Source organism: Acanthochromis polyacanthus, chromosome 11 (genome assembly GCF_021347895.1).
Source record: "Acanthochromis polyacanthus isolate Apoly-LR-REF ecotype Palm Island chromosome 11, KAUST_Apoly_ChrSc, whole genome shotgun sequence".
In the NCBI taxonomy this organism is placed as follows: Eukaryota; Metazoa; Chordata; class Actinopteri; family Pomacentridae; genus Acanthochromis; species Acanthochromis polyacanthus.
This window is the reverse complement of record NC_067123.1, coordinates 16,334,878-16,350,973: the sequence shown is the minus strand read 5'-3', so window position 1 is coordinate 16,350,973 and position 16,096 is coordinate 16,334,878. Positions and strand designations below refer to the sequence as shown.

At 39.6% G+C, this 16,096-nt stretch overlaps 1 protein-coding gene across 2 annotated transcripts; it reads right to left on the bottom strand.

Annotated features, from left to right (window-relative positions):
- Window positions 1-224: 224 nt before the first annotated feature.
- On the bottom strand, window positions 225-12,872 carry LOC110970020 (ankyrin repeat and MYND domain-containing protein 2-like). 2 transcript variants are annotated; one of them, XM_022220224.2, is made up of 11 exons: window positions 12,680-12,822; window positions 11,716-11,843; window positions 11,094-11,158; window positions 8,678-8,816; window positions 8,421-8,519; window positions 7,557-7,717; window positions 4,804-5,018; window positions 3,615-3,750; window positions 3,296-3,424; window positions 2,947-3,070; window positions 225-1,828 (listed from the first exon to the last, which is right to left on the bottom strand). In XM_022220224.2, exons 4-11 carry the CDS (start codon window positions 8,808-8,810, stop codon window positions 1,659-1,661), a joined length of 1,167 nt encoding a protein of 388 aa, XP_022075916.2. In that variant the 5' UTR covers window positions 8,811-8,816; window positions 11,094-11,158; window positions 11,716-11,843; window positions 12,680-12,822; the 3' UTR covers window positions 225-1,658. The 2 variants fall into 2 exon arrangements, with proteins under 2 accessions (XP_022075916.2, XP_022075915.2); XM_022220223.2 differs by lacking the exon at window positions 11,716-11,843 and having other exon boundaries at window positions 12,680-12,872.
- Window positions 12,873-16,096: the final 3,224 nt, after the last annotated feature.

Below are 16,096 nucleotides of genomic sequence, written 5' to 3'. Positions count from 1 at the left end.
GAAGAAACTGGCTCTCATGAGACTCACCCCAGGAAAGCAAAAGTTCGCTGTGCTGCAGAGCACATTTTAAGAGTTAGCAGCATCAGAAATCGACAGTAAATGTACCAAAGAGTAGAGCAGCAACAGGACTGCATTTTTTTATTCTTACAAAATACTAGAAACATATCACTTCAAAACTTGGTATACAAATCAATGCAGCTGCATTAAAAACTTCACTCCAGTCCTTCTGATGTAGACAATCTTTATTCATTTGAAATAGTAAGGCAGATGGCCTAGGTAAGTAGACACCAATGTTTTATCAGGTAAAACAACTATGGGAGCAATCTTACATTCTTTAATGCCATGATCTTTTTAGGCAGATGGACATGGATACTCGAAAAACATGTCAAAAAAGTTAAAAAATGAACGTCACTACATAAAATACAGCCTTTCCAAGACCACACAAATAACACTGTTAAGGTTACATGATAAAATACTGCTGCCATTTTACAACTGTATTTTTACACATAGATAATAGATAGATAGAATCATTCAGTTTGTAATTCAATTATTTCAAAACTTTGTATGGTCCTACACATAGGGCTGAAATTTGTGCTTTCTTTGCTGTGGGTGGCAAAAACATCCTCTAAACAATGCACAGCTTGATATTCTCATCAGGCTAAAGCAAAGTCTCCTTCAAGATATATACATGAATGACTCTTAGGGATAATAAATGTGTATAAAAACACCTGCCACTCACAGGCTGTTATGTACAGTCCAGACAGTAACACTTTTATAGTCTTCAGGTTCTGATCTTATAACATTATCTTGGGTCTTTATCTGCCAGATGGGGGCCAGTGATGATTTTGCAGCTTCATTCACAAACTTGTTCAAAAAAAAAAAAAAAATCGCTTCAGGATCAATTATTAGTATCTTTAAAGGTCTTCACACAAAAGCCTTCAGTCATCAGAGTCTGATGCGAAATGTTTTTTCAATGCAGCAAATTCATATATACATATTCGTAACACCAAACATAAGCAAAACCTCAGGATTTCAACTGTTTAAAAAATGCGTTGCAACTCCTCTCTCTCCTGGAAAACCACAACCCACACTTTTTACAAAGAGCAATCCTGACATTTCTGCCACCATTATGTTTGAATTTATTCATATCTGCAGGTGTGACCTAATCATGGCAAACATTCAATTGCCTCCTTTAAAAAAAAATCAAATCAAACAAACAACATTCTTCCATCTGTGGTCTACGGGACCTCAAGGGAGGATCACTCACCCTCTATTCGCTGTCAAGAGGAGACTGCTGGTGTGCTGCACCTGTGCCTAGTAGATGTCTATTAGATGCCCAATGGATGTCCATCAGACACCAAGGGAGGACTGCCAGTTTGTTGCTATGTACCACTGGCAACAAGACATTTACAGAGGCTTGTGTTTTAGCTTGTCAGACCACCATAGCCCACCAACACACACAAGCCCCACACATAATCTCACAGGTCCAGGTTTCTCTCTAGAATCTCTCCTCTGCTTCTGTTTGTAATCCAAATCTATCTGTGTGGCACATATAAATCTATACAGGACGTGTCCTGGTGGCATGGTTTCTGTTTAGCCATGCCTTTCTATGTTTGGTCTTTTTTGAAGATTCCCAAAAACAAGTGACTAAGCATCGTTCATTGTTCTGCCTCCGTCTTTTTTGCAAGATGTGGTCCCTCCACAGAGGTGGAGGAAGAGGCTAGCAGATCTGCAGGACAGCCTCCTGCAGCAGCAACCTTCTCCTCTGCTCGCAGGCACAGCTCCTGCAGGAAGTTGGCGGTCTCCGTTACCAGGTTACTTTCATCCTCTAACAAATTAGCAGAGACACACAGAGTAATTGTGCTGTGGTAGCTCACAGTGCATTAGTCATCAGAGAGGGCTCAAATGTGGAAACTGCTGCTGAAGAAACAGTGCAAAATAGATTAAGATACAGTACTGTTTTCTTTTGCAAAAATATGAAGGAAACATATTTTGACAATTTCAAGAGGAAAGATATGAAATAAACACTGTTCTGCAAGTACTAAAATGACAGCAGCTGTTGCAGCACTAGCAGGAAGTAGACTTTGGGGTGCCCTCTATCAATTCAACTCAAACGACATTATGTATATGCACGTGCAGGAAGATACAGTTAGATTATTGTGCTCTACAGATAACACAGACACAGGGTTCTGTTGAGCCCCCTCCTTCATCAGTACAACAGCTGGTCAGAGGAACTAATAAAGCAGCAGAATGCCACAAAGAATTGAGGAGCCACAGTTGGAGTCAATTAAGTAAATAATGGTTTGTCAGGCTTCAAAAGAGTACTCCACTTAGCATTGTACGCGCTTGTATAAAAGTGAAAAACTCACGATGCAGAAGAACCTAAGAAAATATCTTAGGCTGCCCACAACTCTCTCTACAGGCACTAAAAGCTTTCTACAATTGTTTTTTCATATGTGCAGCATGTAGTAACCCCTGAGGTCATCTTGAGGGTGGCTCTAATAATCTGTATTTCCTTCAATGTGACTAGGAGCAGCTATGGCATCCAGACTTAAACCCCATGCAGCTGGTTTGGGATGAACTGGACAGAAGAGTGAAGCAAAGCAATCTACAAGTGCTACACATTTATGGGAACTTCTGCAAAAGAATTGGGAGGAACCTTTTGAAGAATATGTGATTTCCATTGCGGAAAGAATGCACAAGTGACTACTTTGATGAGTCAAAGCGTAGAACACATCTGGGTTTCTAAATTGATTTTTTTTAAAATTTCATTTGTTTTTTGTTCTATGTTTTCATTTCAGAGTACAACGAGACATTAACATGCATAATTTCCAACAAAAACTGCAAAAATCGGGGTGTTGGGAAACTTTTGACCGGGAGGAAGTGTATGTTTAAACAAATAGGTCTACTTAACATAAGTGTAGAACAAAGATAAAAGAAGAACACCTTTTATTTCTTTCAGCCTAGGAGTGTTCTTCTCCAGGTCAGCATCTGGATCTTGCAGAGACCTACACATCTTGTTGTGGGTGAACCAGTGGAGCTTTTGGCATGTCAAGCTGCAGTATGTCACCTAAAAGACAGAAAACAAAGACCATGACCTTCAGTGGGTAGGGATAAGGGGTGCTATTGTCATGCATGGTTTTCTGCCTCTCTGTGTGTTGACTCTGTGATGGACTGCAACCTGTCAGGTGTGTACCCTGCCTTTCAGCTGATAGGTTGTAGTCTGCCCACGACGCCCCCACATGATAGACAAACAGATTTTTGATGATATGATATTGGCTTTTAACAGACTTACTGCTTTACAAAGGGAGCACCGTTTGTCTGCTCCTCTGTCTCCACATGTAGCACAGTAGTCAGCATCTACAAACACCACCTGACCTGTCAGAGCCTGGGTCAGCACTGAGTATGCTGTTGGGTCCTTGCCCTGGAAAAGAGGTGTCATGAGCAGTAATCGAAAAGATTATTCAATATACTATGGAAGAACACCCCTATCACCACTACTACTAACTGTTCTGGCGCTGTTCTTCCTCATAGATCCTTCAAAAAAAGACTTTCTCCTAAAAAGTATCAATTCATGTAGTGCACTTTAATTGCCAGCTATCTTCTTAACTTACGATATCAACTGGTGCAATGCTCTTCACCAGCTGCTGAAGGAGTGTGACCTCACAGTAAGGAAATTTCTTGATGCAGTCCCGAATAAACTTCTCCTGGTACTGAGGAAAACCATCACTGTCTCTACCCCTCAACAGGCTGGATCCCCACAGCAAGTCACGAGAACAAATGAAAGAACATTTAGTATGATTACAATAACAATGTAAATTTTCACTTTAGATTGACAGTGAGTTACAGTCTAGAACAAAATCTAATTGTACATCATATACTGTTACTATTTCATTAACACTTGTAGACACTAAGGGTCCCAAGAGAATAAACCCAGTGTTTTTGTTTGACTTCAGGTCAGACATTCTCAAACTGTGACAATGAGACAGGTGTAGGAGAGGTGAAAGGGTGACACTTCATATGACATGATATGGACAGGAGAATTACCAGTTTTACTCTGCCAAGGAACACGACAAAGTTGTGTGACGATCAGCGTGTGCTTGTCTGTCTGTCTGTCTGTCTGTCTTCTCACAAAATTACTCAAAAAACAGACAAACAGATTTGGATGAAATTTTCAGGGAAGATCAGAAATGACACAAGGACCAAGTGATTGGATTTTGGCAGTGATGCAGCTTATAGTCTGGATCCATGGATTTGGCCAAGATTTCTGTATCACTGCGAGATCGTCACTGCAACTATGAGTATAAGTGACACTACATCAGCTGCCTGGTGATGATCACATGATTGCGATCCTACTACAAATCAACAGCTGTGGACCACAAATTTTTTTAAAGATTTCATCCATCGGAAATGATACAATGACTGAGCAGCCTTGACGGAGTACTGCGCTCTGAGAGCTTTTTTTGTTCTCAATGGAAAGTTTGTTGAAACAGTTAGGCACTCTGATTTGGCACGCTTAACCACACAGTCAGTCGCATTAAGAGTGGGTGTTACACACAGCTCATAGGGGATATTCAGGTTCTTTAAATACCTTTAGCACCTCACTACTGTAATTTGTCTCCAAAATGTGCCTATTTCTCCTACAAGACTGTTTTACCCCCAAAATAAATCCTACGTCATCTCATTTTTGCTGGACTTTGTGCCACTTCTAACAGTCATGGGTTCAAAGCTGGGCCTGTAATCAAACTACTAAAAGTACTAAGTTGGGCACAAAGACATAAAGTATCCACTTAGAAGCCTTACCACTTGACAAGTGTGTCCAGTTTTTCATCTTGCTTCTCTAAGAAGGCCACACACTTCTGCAGCACACAGCTGATGTAGTGCATCTTCATAGCCAGGACCTCGTTCATGTCTTGCTGCTTCACGCATTGCTCACATAACAGATCCATCACCTGGTAACACTTTTCCAGAGCTGCCACATCCACCAAAATGGGGTTTTCCTTCACCATCATGACTATCTGACAGATTAGAGAGTTGGTCTGACAAATAGTTTTGGCTAAAGCTGTTCTGAAGGCAGAAGTAATGCTAGTAAGACAGAGAGATACACGTGTGTACAGTATATCCACAAGTAATTCAGTCTCTTTTATAGCTTTTCCAGAGTAAATTCTAAAGCCTTCCAGTGCTGAGGCAGGCTGTAAAAGATGCTTGACACTAATCCCTGTCCAGTGGATGCCAAAGAATGCAAAGTGCAGTTCAAGCTTTAGTTTAATACACATCATCCTCAAATGTGTTTTACTTATGCACAAACAACAGCATGACTGAGGACCACAGGACCTACCTTAAAATAGGAATTAAGAATTTGCAGCACAGTTATGCTTTAACCTAAATGCTGATGTTAGCACGGTAGGTACATTAATAAATGGCTGTTGTTTAGTGGGAAAACTTGTTCATAAATTCAGTTTAGTGTCATGGTATTGTAGCATTTGCTAATTAGCACTGAATAGAAAGTTGAGGCTGAGTTTTGCTAGCTTTGCAAATATTGATCAGAAGTAGAATTTTAACCTAATAATGACACCTAGAAAAGAGGCTAGGAGATATACTGAGTGGAACATGGAGTCTGCACCAAACTGCATTCCATTTAATAGCTGTTGAACCATAGCCTAGCCGCGCTAGACAACCCACGGCAACGAATTTAATTCTCTGCCAGGGTGGGTCTAGTTACCCTCCATAAGGCTCGAGGCTGGATTCTCCTAAAACTGGCCGGACGAATCACCATGAAGTGTAGAGTCAGAAGGCGGGCGTAACTAAGTGACGACAGAGGCGTGACGATTCTGACAGAAACAACTGGCGCACAATAAACAGTTATCTTTCGACTCGGCTTTGGCCACAGCCCTTAAAGATTTGAAGCTAAAATTCAACTTGAAAGATAAACAAACGACGGCACTGAAGTGTTTCATTGAGAAGAAAGACGTATTTGGACTTATGCCGACGGGATATGGCAAATCCTTAATATACCAGTTGGCTCTGCTGGTTGGGAAGCTAATGGGACTTAGCCACAATCGCCGGCGCTCTAGGAAGTACGTCAGCCTATTCGTTGCGCTGATTGGTTGTATACCTACCCAATTGCTGCAGAGGGATTTGAAAGACAACCTTTTAGCCCGCCTCCCTCCCTGTCGAGCGTGCCTAGACCCTTGTGTCTTAAGAGCTGGGTCTAGCGCGGCTAGGCTAGCTGAACCATTCCTTTTAAAACTGCTCATTTGTCACAATCATGACAGAATGGTCCGTGGATCACCAAAGTTAGAAGGGCTTATCTTCTCGTCACCCTCCCTGTACAAGATCACATAGACAAAAATTCAAATTCATGGTTGAAGAAAAGCCAAAGATCACTCTGATTCCTGATTTTGGGAGCATGAAAGTCTATATAAATTGTATTTGAAGAGTTCATTTGCAAAAACATATAACTCCGTTTTGATAAATTTTCAGAAAACCTTTTTATTGTTTACTTGAGATAATATCAATCAAACTGAAGTTGAGTGGATTTGACTCAGCAGAAAAATACATGACAAAATAGAGAAAAATTAATTATTAGTGTTATTATTATTATCTCAAGTAAACAATAAAAAATGAGCTTTCTGAAAATGGAGTTACCTGTTTTTGCAAATGAACTCTTCATTTATATAGATTTGTGTGGCTAAAATATCATAGTTTTTTTTATATTAACACTATCTGCGGTCTCACTTACTAACATTCAAGGGTAAATCAATATACCTGACTGACTCCCGATCAAATATATTTAGATGAAAGGTGCCACAGTGCGGGTGGTTGACTGATTTTTGGGTCCAAGTAAAATGTCTCAACAACCGGGAGAAAATCGGAATTGTAAATCTAGCTCCGAGCTTACATGATCTTTACTGCATGTCAGTCCCATGCTCTCTCCCTACACTTCCTGTCTACCTCTTCTGTGTAGTTCAAACAAACCCAAAATGCTCCAAAAATGTACTTTTAAAAGAAAAGAAATTACTTATAGATAAACTGCCATAAGATTTAGTGCACATTTTCATGTTCCCTTCAGGGCAGATTGTAAAAACATCGTTGACCTGAACTGATTTGCATTTGTGACTTGCCTCGTCAATCGAACGCTCTAAACATTCTGACATTCTAGATAAACTGTTTTGACTACTCACATGATGAGTAGTAACTAACTTGCTATGGATACTGAAGATCCACAGATCATTGTTCATTGTTCTTTCTGTGACCCCATGACTAATTCTCTATTTCCCACTTCAACATGTAATGGGTAGGCTGACAGGAAACATATAGCATATAGCAAACATAGCACCCTCATGCATTGTTTATCCAATATATTACCCATGTTTAATAAGTTTGGCTTTTTCTCTAGAATAGCACTATGAACAACCTTTACGTTTTTGTCCTTACAACCAAAACAAGGAACCAGTTACTTATACTTTTGATTTTTTCAATAACACTCACTTTGTCACTAAGAAGGGTTTGCGCTGTTTAGTGTCAGTAAATATCAGCGATTTCGCAGACCTCACCTTGACTGGGTTGAGGTTGGTGGTCATAATAATCTTGTGCAATGGACCTGCCAGCCAGGGAGGCAGCTTGGGCTCCTTCTCCTGCCCCTGTGGTCTGGTGTAATACTCCAGCCTCGCACGTGAAAAGAAATTGTTGATCACTGTTACACAATCGTGCTGGCCTGGAAGAAGAATTCAGACTAAGATGTAACGCCTGGACAGTCACATGTTCATTATCAGTACAGTTGTTACGACTGTTGTCGTCTGTGTATAGTTTTTTCTGTGTTCTGTGTGTGCTTCCCTTCCTTTGCATCTATTTAATATACAAATAGGCCTGCGCCATACTGTGAAGGAGATTGGATACCAAGGTGTCGGGTCAGCATGAGATTGGTTGAAATACCGGCAAAGACTGGTACATAAGGTGGAGGGATGACGTCGCCTCCAGGTTAGAAAATGAGATGGTCGTGCTATCCTTCACTGAATCCCAACCAACACACACACATCCAGCACAGAGTACACTCTGTTTAGTTACATCTAATAGTGTGGAAATGTATGAAAGGAGTGAGCTGCCACTTTGGTTTAACCTGATTTCTCATGTTTAAGTTAGAAAGGGAGGTAAGACTCTGTGATTCTTCTACCAATTTTACTTTGTTAGGTAAGTCTTACTCAAAAGAATAGTGTGAGTTTTGTTTGGTATTTTGGCCTTGGGCTCACTCTGAATTTATTTTAAGTTTTTTCAACCACATCCTTAGTTTATCATATCACCTTTATTGTAAATAAAGAAAATGTGTTTTGTGGCTGCTTGGGACATATGAAGGATGGAGCTTCATGTTGTATTTGAGCAACCTCTAGGCTGGACGTAACAACAGTCTATGTCTGTCTCACCTACAAATGCTGCCATCTGAGCAGCAGTTCGACCAACAGAATTCACCAGGTCTGTCTCTGCTCCTGCATCCAGCATCATGGAGGTGATGTCTGTCTTCCCTGGAGGAGGTGTAAACAGAAATTTAATATTTAGAAATACAGTAAATCAACAATAAATTGATAATACATCTTACTCTCTTTAAACCAAATCAAAAACATTTTAAAATGCACTTCAAGAGAAACTAAATGCTGCAAAGCAGATTGACACACAGTTATACCTGAGAGGCCAGCAAACATTAGAGCAGTGTAACCGTATTCATGCTGGTTGCAGTTGACATCAGCCCCATGCTGCAGCAGCAAACGACACATATCTGCCTTACCATTATAGGCAGCATGCATCAGTGGAGTCATGCCATACTTAAGAAACAAAGAACACAGACAGCATTACAAAAAGAGTTGCTTTATATTCATGCTGACAAAAAAGTATTATTAAATTTTACAGAAATATTAACTTTAAATAACATTAAATGAATAAATAACACTAGAAGTGAATGCTACATCAGCTGCCTGCTGACGATCACATGATTGCGATCCTACTACAAATCGACTACTGGAGACCACAAATTTTAAGATTTCATCCGTCGGAAATCCTAGAATGACTGAGCAGCCTGGGCAGAATACTGTACTCTCTGAGTGCTTTTCTTGTTATCTTAGTTGTGGTGAAGAAATAAAAAAAATATTCTTTTTGTGCATGTGACACTTCACCATTTCTCCAAAAATATGAAAGTTAACCTTTCTCAGACAAATAAATGAAGTCATGAATCTAGACCGTGCATCTCTTGAAGTGATAGAGTTGTGTTGTTCATGTTATTCTAGAAAAGGAGTTAGTAGATAGCAAAGACAAAAAACTCAGAGTTCTAGTTAACATCAGTTACAAAGGGCTGAGGGCCAAGATCAGCTGTTTGCCTTTCAACCTTTGCTTGCCTTACAAGTTGACATTACATAAATGTGCATCCATCTGAAGATACTCCATCCACACCAAGAAGTCTGACCAAGAAACAAAGTAAAGGAGTACAGCATCAATTGATCTGGCCTCTACACTCACCAAACTTAAACTCAGTTGATGTGGTTTGGGATAAGGCTGAGTACAGAATTAAGAACAAGCAGCCAGCAAGTTGTCAATGTATTAGAGAATTTCTTCTACACTGCTGAAAAGCCTCAACGTTAAAAAAAAAAACCTGTTTAAGAATGAAGCTTGTGCTGGTACGAAAGCAAAAGGAGACTACTGTGAAGTAACATACATAATATAGAGTATTTTGTTTTGTTTCTTCTTATTGCTCACTGCATAAATTCATATGTGTTATTTTTCGGGTTCAAGTAGCAAAGCCAGAGGAGCCCTTTTGTTTTTGTCCTTTTTCTTCTTCTCTGCCAGAAGTGTAAAGGAAAAATTGTAAGACCTGAGCTTGTGGGTTGCAGAGTTTACATTTTTGTAAATATCTGCAAAACAACTTGTTCTTTCGATGTTATACTCTCTCAAATCTTCAGCACCTTTTGATCCTTTGGTTTTCTGCTCTAAAAATGTAAAATTTTATTCTTCATTTCTTTAAAAATCTGTTTTCAGTATCGGTCAGAAGTTGCGAGACATCATTCATTCTCTATTTTTTTAATATACGTAAAATCAGTGAACATGTATTTCTTCACAAGTCATCATTCAAATGCTACCAAAATTGACACATGCATTTTTGAGAGATTATATAATCACGTTTCAGATGTTGTTCAGACATGCTAAATGATGAATCTGCAGTGAAATTCAGCATATTTGTATAATTAGTACTGTATGAACATCATTTTCTATTTGACCAAATGTTTAATCAAACTCAGCCAAAGAATTTAACAACACACCCGAAACCAGCAGAATGATGTGTGATTTTTTTCAGAATTTTTTGACATTTTGACTGTTATAATCATACCCCTCTTAGCTGTGAAAATACAAAATTCTAATGTTTCATGGTCTAGCAAGGAAGCAAGCAACAAACACACTAATTAAAATTTAATGAAATTCAATTGTTATTTAGTAATCAGTTGTGAACTCGATGTGGTATCAGTGGTTACCAAATGAAGTGAGTAGTACAAAGTATCTAAAGTAGACTGATAGAAGAGAACTGGAATTGTATAAAGGATTCTAACTCACTTACAAATATGGTATTTTATACAATGTGTAATCTATCACGACTATAAATATAATTTCAAACACTCATTTAACTTCAACTTTATTTTTCTTAGGTTTGTTAAATCTGTCAATGATTTTAAGCAGAGTTTTCAGAAGTGTGTGTGAAAATAATGTTATGATTCTTAGGCAATAAATGAAGGTTTCAACATACCATATGAGCAAACTTTGAATGTCACTCTAAATGCATGAATTTCCTGTTTGCCTTTGACTTTGGGCATCGATGTGAAGCTCTGTCACACCTGATTCTGACAGACAGGCAGTCTAAAGCAGCCTGTGAGGCACATGTAGTGACAGGATGCTATTATCGAACACCTTCGAGGACCGTCTGCCTCTCAAGAGTCATCTCCATATGTTTTCATCTCAATGGCTAACATATGTCACAGTAATATAAGTCTTGGTAAAAGCATGTGTGTGTGATTCTGTGTGTGTATGTCTGTATCATTCAGCTCTTTCTATTTTCATACCTCATCCAAACAGTTGACTCGCACTTCTTTGCTAGCAAGCAGCTGGGCAGCCTCCTGTACATCACCTGCAAGCCAAAAGAATCACAAATGACGTTCTTCTTTTAAAGTTGGCCAGAGTTGTTATGGAGTACAAAAATTAAAACAAATCTAGTATATTCTAATCCTGATACAAATCTTATGGAAACAATTTTTGAACATATTTTTAAGGGAACGTCTGTGTTGACTTGCACGTCTAAAATTCCAATTCCAATTCTGTATGCGTCGCTGTACTGCAGTGATCCGACTCAAGACTGTGTAGGTCACTGTTAAAGTAATGAATGAGCTGGAAGTTAAACACTGTCATTTTTTTCTGTCGTAGTAGCTGACTATCAAATATATATATATATATATATATATATATATATACACAATTTTGGATTGAGATGCTGAGATGCCAAATTACAGGTATTTACTTGAATTCCTGAACAGAAAAAAAAATAGTTTTAGTAATTGTATGTTATTCTTGATTAATTTCTGACTTCTCTGAGAATTCCAGCATGCTGGCTCAAATTTAGGTATAAAAACGTGAATTCAGTTTGAAATTCCTCTCTCCTGTTCAAAATGTGGAGTGTGGGGAACTCACTGATGAAGTAAGAGTCTGAATTAAAGCACTTCTTGATGCTGGATGGTCTTTGAGACAAACAGGGCAAGACATAGAGTGTTCTCACAGTGTGGTCAAGTATGCCATGGACTCCATTGCAGAGACTGGTACTTGAAAAGGCAACATGAAAGAGGTGGAAAATGAAAGCTAGCTGAAGCAGATGTCAGGCACCTCAAGATTTGAAGTACTAGAGACAGAAGGAAGACCACTGCTGATCTTCAGACACAGATTAATGCTTCTAGATCAGAATCTGAGAAAGTCTCCAGAATGACCAAAAGCAGACGCCTGAAGGAACAAGGCTTAAACGGAAGAAGAGCTGCAAATGTAGATATGGTATGATGTTCTATTAGTGGAAACGGCATGGGCAAATTAATTAAAATGGATGGCATCATGAGCAAGAAGTTCTACCACAACATCTTGGTGCATTGTGGAATCCCTTCAGGATTGAACCTGATTGGTCGTGGGTTCATAGACAAAGAAGCCAACCACCACACGCATACTTCAAAGCTGTGCAGAGAGTACTGGGCCCAGAAAAATGAATCTGGAGTACTGGAACTGATGGACCGACCGAGTCAAAAGAGACTATGGAAAAGTTCATGAACACAATGGCAGCAAGAATGCAAGCTGTTATCAGAGCCAAACGAGGCCAGAAGAATATTAAGATATTTGGTTAATATATAGGACTATTTAGTTGCTCCAGTTTGATATTTGCCTAATAAATAACAATACATCTTTTTAGTTTGAAACAAATTTCTAAAATATTTGTATTTTTCAATTTCATAAGTGGTCTCATAAATTTGTTAACATATATCTATCTATAGAACATCACACCATATCTACATTTGCAGCCCCGAGAATTGATTTGAATACTTCTCAATATATTGCAGAACAATATAATAAAATATAATGCCTATACAATAATAACAGAAGGCAACAGACTACATACCGGCAGCGATAACTTGAAGAATCTTCCTCTCAGATGCAGATAAGTCTCCTTTCTGCGGCGCAGCCATCCTCTGTGGTCAGCCCTGTTGTTCTGTGGCCTTATGATGTCTGTTTCTAAGGTGAATGTGTCCTCTGGGTGAAACTTCACAATCACGACCTGCACTACTGAGCTGATCCATGCTTGGAACATACCACAATCTGAAACGAAGGGGGGAAAGACCGGATGTAGCTTGAGCAAAAATGCTGGATAGAATTGTAGCGAGTACTCGTGCACTCATCGTACATCATTTGATTTAATTCTTTCACTTTAAAAATAGGAAATGTGTGGACAATTCCCTTACAAGTCCTCGTGTCTACTGCGGTAAATGCTTTCATAACGGCAAACCCCTCTGCAATGAAGCGGGAGGTCTGTCCGTCCTGTTGAAGAGCACATGCTTCCGTGGACGGTAGTAAACATTGTCAAACTGTGCGAGACACTGGGTTTTACAGATCATCAGAAAACAGCTTTGTCACTGCTGTCTCTACACTACATCTGCAGAGTCATTTAGGCTGCATTGACAGTATTCTTAACTGTTCCATCATTTGGATGCTTGTATTCCCACAACCTTATTCTCATCGAATGATTGGTATTGTTAAAAGCAGAGTCTAAAATCACTATAGATCTGTACAACGCCTGTGGGCTTCATTTCACTGATTATCGTCACTGATGCTGGCATAATTATAGTGGTTAGTAAAGATCCAATAGAAAACATGTCACACATTGAGGTCAATTTTAGGCTAACATTTGAACATTGTTGTGATGTTGCCAAACTGATGCACTTGGATTCCACTTGTTCATACTTGAGATTAAAATGGTTAACCAGCACCTTGCATGGCAGATGTACTGCCATTCATGAGTGAATGTGTCTGTGTAAATAGGTAAATAAAAGAAATCTAAATCTTTAAAGGCTCTTCACAGGTGCATGCCATTTACTTTTCATTAGTACTGTAATAGCATCCTTTTGGCAGTTAACTAGACACCAAGGCATGAGGCCAGTTCAATGTCTCTATAGTTGTAAGGATACGTTAATTCACTCTGTCTATGTTTTATGGAACTTTATTCTAAAACTCAGAACATTGTTCTACATTTAGATGCCCATCAGGGTGGGTAACTTCATATATTAAGATTTGGCTTTCAAAATATGTAAAGTACATACTATAGCTAGCAGGCAAAGATGCGAGCTCCTTGGCCATACGTCTGCAGAACATTAGTTATTGAAGATGACTCCAAAACCAGCTATAGCAGAAGCATCAGATAAGAATCTTGGGGTGACCAATGATTCTAGTGTGTCATTATAAAAGAGGGTTATGCCGTTTCAATGCCTGTACAATGGTGACCCACTGTGAATTTGATCATGAGTCTTCATGTGAAGATGCAATGCAAGCAACGTATTTGTGGTTTAGACAGGTTGAGAAGTCTGGATTATCACACATGGATATTAACCCACCTAGTTTGATACTATAGCTAAGATGGCAGGGTATTATTAAATTAACCTCTAATTTAATGCAATACCTCATAATCACCACTGCAACAGAATATCACCCCTATATTTAAAGTAGTTGGGTTAATCTGTGAAATCAGTAATCAATATTATTCTATAGTTTATACACTCAACAAAAATATAAACGCAACACTTTTGTTTTTGCTCCCATTTTTTATGAGATGAACTCAAAGATCTAAAACTTTTTCCACATACACAATATCACCATTTCTCTCAAATATTGTTCACAAATCTGTCTAAATCTGGCATAGTGAACACTTCTCCTTTGCTGAGATAATCCATCCCACCTCACAGGTGTGCCATATCAAGATGCTGATTAGACACCATGATTAGTGCACAGGTGTGCCTTAGACTGCCCACAATAAAAGGCCACTCTGAAAGGTGCAGTTTTATCACACAGCACAATGCCACAGATGTGGCAAGATTTGAGGAAGCGTACAGTTGGCATGCTGACAGCAGGAATGTCAACCAGAGCTGTTGCTCGTGTATTGAATGTTCATTTCTCTTCCATAAGCCGTCTCCAAAGGCATTTCAGAGAATTTGGCAGTACATCCAACCAGCCTCACAACCACAGACCACGTGCAACCACACCAGCCCAGGACCTCCAGAAGGTGAAAGGTGAAAGAAAGTGGGCACAGAGCTGCTTTGAACCTCTTGGTCATGGGGAACTGATAGGCCGATGATCAACCTTACTGTGCCACACGAATGTGAGTTTTACCTATAAGCTTCAAAAGCTACCTTAAACACAATCATTTTAATATTCTGTAACAGCCTTGAATTATGATCTTGGAGTAACGGATATTTCAACACAACCACCAAGAGTTTTCCTCCCCAGCCTGATTAAGATGACATCAACAGAATTTTAACAACGCTGGCATTACTGTCTGCCAGTAACTAGCTGCACAGGTGAGGGCACGAAGCTGTGGCTGGAGGAAAAGGGCCACACCAGCAGAGGGTTCTGGAGCTGCAGGAGTCACAATGCACCGGTGGATCTGCTATGATGCCGCTCTTCTGAGCAGAGACAGAGGACCTGAACTTGGAAGCCGTACAGCAGGTAACAGGAGTTGAAGAAACTTGGATTTCAGGACTTCAATTAAGAATCCATGTTGTTCAGAGGAGACTGATGAAAGCTTAGAGGAGACTTGATGAGGGGAGGCTGGATGTGAGGTGTTTTGGAGTTGGAGCAAGGTTTAGATGGTCAAATCTGGATACTCCAGGAGGACCTGGAGTTGGTTGACCGACAGGATGGGTAGAGCTGGAGTGCCAGACACTTCCTGATGTGGATTTGAAGTTATGAAACTGAGATAGCCAAAACAAATCAAAGCTCTTGATGACTTTTGCTATGTGGAGAATGGATTTAACTGTTCAGAGGTTCTTGCTGAATTTCAAAATTGTCTAAGGAGGAGGATTTTTTCCCAAGTAACGGCAGTCCAGCTGACCCTGAAGCTTTAGGACACGATATCATCAAGTTCTGCAAGACTGATCCACTTTGGTATCAACAATGCAATTGTATTTTGAAGACAGATCAGTCCACCTGGGCACAGTCACAGTCAGAAGGTTTGAAAAATTCTCCAAACACTGATTTTGTAACCTGCATGAGAGATCTCTGAAGAAGAGATGATCAGCAGCAATGATTTCTGGATCTGTAGAGGCTGGTAGAGCAGCGATGTGGTGAGTGTGGAGCAGGCAGAATGACTGTTATAAAGCATATCGAGTGGGTTGGCAGGACTTAGGAAGAAAATGATTGGACAGAGATGGGCCTTGTGTCTTGCTGTTTCTGTGACTGCCTGAACTAACATGAAGCTCCATTTCTTTTTTCCAAAGGCTCAATGACTTCCTAATGCAGCTGGTCAATGGAGTATTTATAACATATAATT